Here is a 2,549-nt window from a genome sequence, read left to right as displayed (position 1 = left end):
CGTTCGCGGGCCGCCCTCCGTCGCTGCCGCCGCGCTTGTCTTGCTGCTTCCTCCTCGCGAACCTCACCCTCTTCCTTTTCCTCCGGCCTCTCTTCCTGGCTTGTTTCCGGCAAGTCCACAAGAGTGTGCTCTTGATCTGTTCCCCCTTCCGTTCCCTCCTTGGCTGCCGCCCTCTGCCCCTCGCCCTTCTTCCTCCTCGCCCCTGCCTCGAGGAGATTGAAAAAGCGATCCTCCACGGACAGACCTCCTCCTCCCCCACCATCTTCCCCAACTTCCCCTCCCCTTCTTGTGGCATCTTCTTCCCCTCCACCTCCTCTCCCTCCACCTCCCCTCCGTCGTCTGCCTCGTGATATTGGATGCGACGGGTGCTGTCCTTGATACCTTTCCGTCGCATGCCTCCCTGCTTGCCCATGACTGGAGACCGCTAGATCAAAAGCCTGTGAATGATAGCAAAAAATACGTGATGGATGCCATTTTGCTGTTGAAAGGACTGCGAGCCGTTCCCAACCTGAAGGAGCTCTCAGGATATCGTCGCCCTGGCCCGCTTGACGCGTTGCACTCACATTGATAATGGCGCTGTCGTCCCACGTATTTGAATCCGCTTCTGCATGATAGGTGGTACCCGCATGACCATTGGTATTTCCAAACACCATTCCAGAGGAATACATCTTTCGGTTTGGTATTAAACAGAGCCAGGTGCTGCAGTCCGAGAGGGGAGGTAATTAGAGTACGAGTTGAGCAGGAAAGAATGAATATCAGAAAAAGACGGGGCCACCTATTCAGCGCGAGAGAAAGCAAGTATAGGACGTTGTTGACTTCAAACCGAGGTGAAATTGTCATTTTTCGTCGGACTCCGATGTTTTACGCAGCTTATCCCCAACGGGCACCACAGGGATCGATAGGAGGAGCAGCCTCGCCCGCGGATCGACGGAGGGGGGATGAGAAACATTGGAAATATTTTAATGCCCTTTGATGAGCCTTTAAAATCCACCTTTGTGCCCCATATGGATACACAATTACAGACCATACCACCGTCGTGGAGTTCTGCTGTTGGTTTGGTTTCATTGAGTATAAATATGAGGACCAACGCCTTGAGAGCAGCGGGCTACAAGCATGGAGACCGGAGGCCAAAAGTGTTCAGCTCTGTGCTCTCCCTCCTCTTTTTTGCCAGCGTCGCCACCGCGGTAGCTCACAATCTACCTGTCGCGTGTAGATGGATGCGAGGAGTGGCGATAAATAGAGAAGCTACGAAAGAAATCCTTCCTTTCATGTCACGACGTGAGGGGGTGAGCTTGGCACTCTGCAGCCTTATCCGCAGCAGAGGAGGGGCGAGAGCTGCGTCTGCAGCTAAGGATAAGCATCGGCTACATAACGATAGGGCAAACGACAATGTGGTTGAGGAGGAAAAGGCTGAAAATGAAGAGGAGGAAGAGGAGGAGGAAGAGGAGGAAGAGGAGGAAGAGGAGGAAGAGGAAGAGGAAGACGCGGAGGAGGATGAGGATGATTATGATGAAGAAGGGGTAACTGAAGAAGATTTTAATGTAAGTTACTACCGCTATGGAATGCAATGAACACGCCCCGAGCGCGTCAGGCAAGGGCTCTTACGACCATCATGACCCTGGCATTGCCCTCCCATCTCCCGGCCCATATCCTTATAGGACGGATCCTTCGCGTCGAAATTGAAGAAGGAGTACAGGCGGACGCCGCCTGTGACCAAAGTAAGGACACGGATGGAGCGGGGTGTGCGCCGTTGGAGGGGGTTGCGCTCATTTTTGGCGGCCTTCTTTATTAAAAAGCTCACGCCTCCCTCCCTCCGTCCCTCCCTCACTGTGTCCCTCCTTTTTCCCCTCCTGGCCCTTCCTGGATACCCATCTCCCGCTTCAAGGCGTATCTGATGGCATCTCTGAGCGTGACGACCGCAGCCATGCTCTTCAATAAGAACCAGTGGCCCGAATGGTTGCTCTTGGACTGGGCAAAAGTGGTAGGCCGCCTGCAGGTGAGAGAAAAGCAGGCTATGGAGTGAAAAGCATGATAATTGACCCCGAGCGACGAAAGAGGGGCGAGAGACCAATAGGACATTCGACAAGCATTAGAAGGGAGACCTTTCCTATCTCAATCGATCGCCCTCCCTCCCTCCCTCGCTTGCTCCCTCCCCGCCTCCCACAAGATCTGGCGTCCATTCACTTCCTTCCTGTATTTCGGAAGCTTTGGCTTCAACTATCTCCTATCCGCCCACTTTATGTGGACTTACATGGCCCACTTGGAGAAGCTCAAGTGTAAAAATCCGGCCGATTTCGTCACCATGGTAGTTAAACAGTCCCCCTCCCCTCCCTCTCACTTCCTCTTTCTTCCTCTTTTCCATTTCCCATTCACAAAGTACCGTTCTCGCCCGTCGTTTTTTTACATTTGTTTGTTTTCTTTGCCCTGTCTATTTGTCGCGACGCGTTCTCTCCCGTGCTAACCCTCCTTTTCCCCCGGCCGTCCTTCCCGTCGTACATGTCTTTGGCAGGTGCTCTTTGGCGTCAGTTTCCTCCTTGTCGGCAGTCAAT

General features: G+C 53.5%; 2 protein-coding genes across 2 annotated transcripts in view; one reads left to right on the top strand and one right to left on the bottom strand.

The window, feature by feature from the left end:
* Positions 1–706, bottom strand: part of NGA_0225700 (uncharacterized protein) — a gene marked incomplete at its 3' end in the record, with an annotated part of 1,069 nt that extends 363 nt beyond the window's left edge. The window contains exons 1-2 of the mRNA XM_005854508.1: positions 564–706; positions 1–424 (exon numbers count right to left, since the gene is read on the bottom strand). The exon at positions 1–424 is cut by the window's left edge and continues 144 nt beyond it. Of these exons, the coding sequence (XP_005854570.1) occupies positions 1–424; positions 564–668 (529 nt within the window). The 5' untranslated portion in view covers positions 669–706. The remainder of the gene's footprint in view (positions 425–563) is intronic.
* A 562-nt stretch (positions 707–1,268) lies between these two features.
* On the top strand, positions 1,269–2,023 carry NGA_0225900 (degradation in endoplasmic reticulum der1-like protein; the record flags this gene model as incomplete). Its single annotated transcript, XM_005854510.1, has 3 exons — positions 1,269–1,541; positions 1,659–1,718; positions 1,886–2,023. 3 exons carry the CDS (start codon positions 1,269–1,271, stop codon positions 2,021–2,023), a joined length of 471 nt encoding a protein of 156 aa, XP_005854572.1.
* Between the last annotated feature and the right edge of the window lie 526 nt (positions 2,024–2,549).

The sequence above is a fragment of the Nannochloropsis gaditana genome, assembly GCF_000240725.1.
Source record: "Nannochloropsis gaditana CCMP526 unplaced genomic scaffold scaffold480, whole genome shotgun sequence".
Classification (NCBI taxonomy): domain Eukaryota; class Eustigmatophyceae; order Eustigmatales; family Monodopsidaceae; genus Microchloropsis; species Microchloropsis gaditana.
Note: the sequence above shows the minus strand (reverse complement) of the source record. Positions and strands in the feature narration are given on the sequence as shown.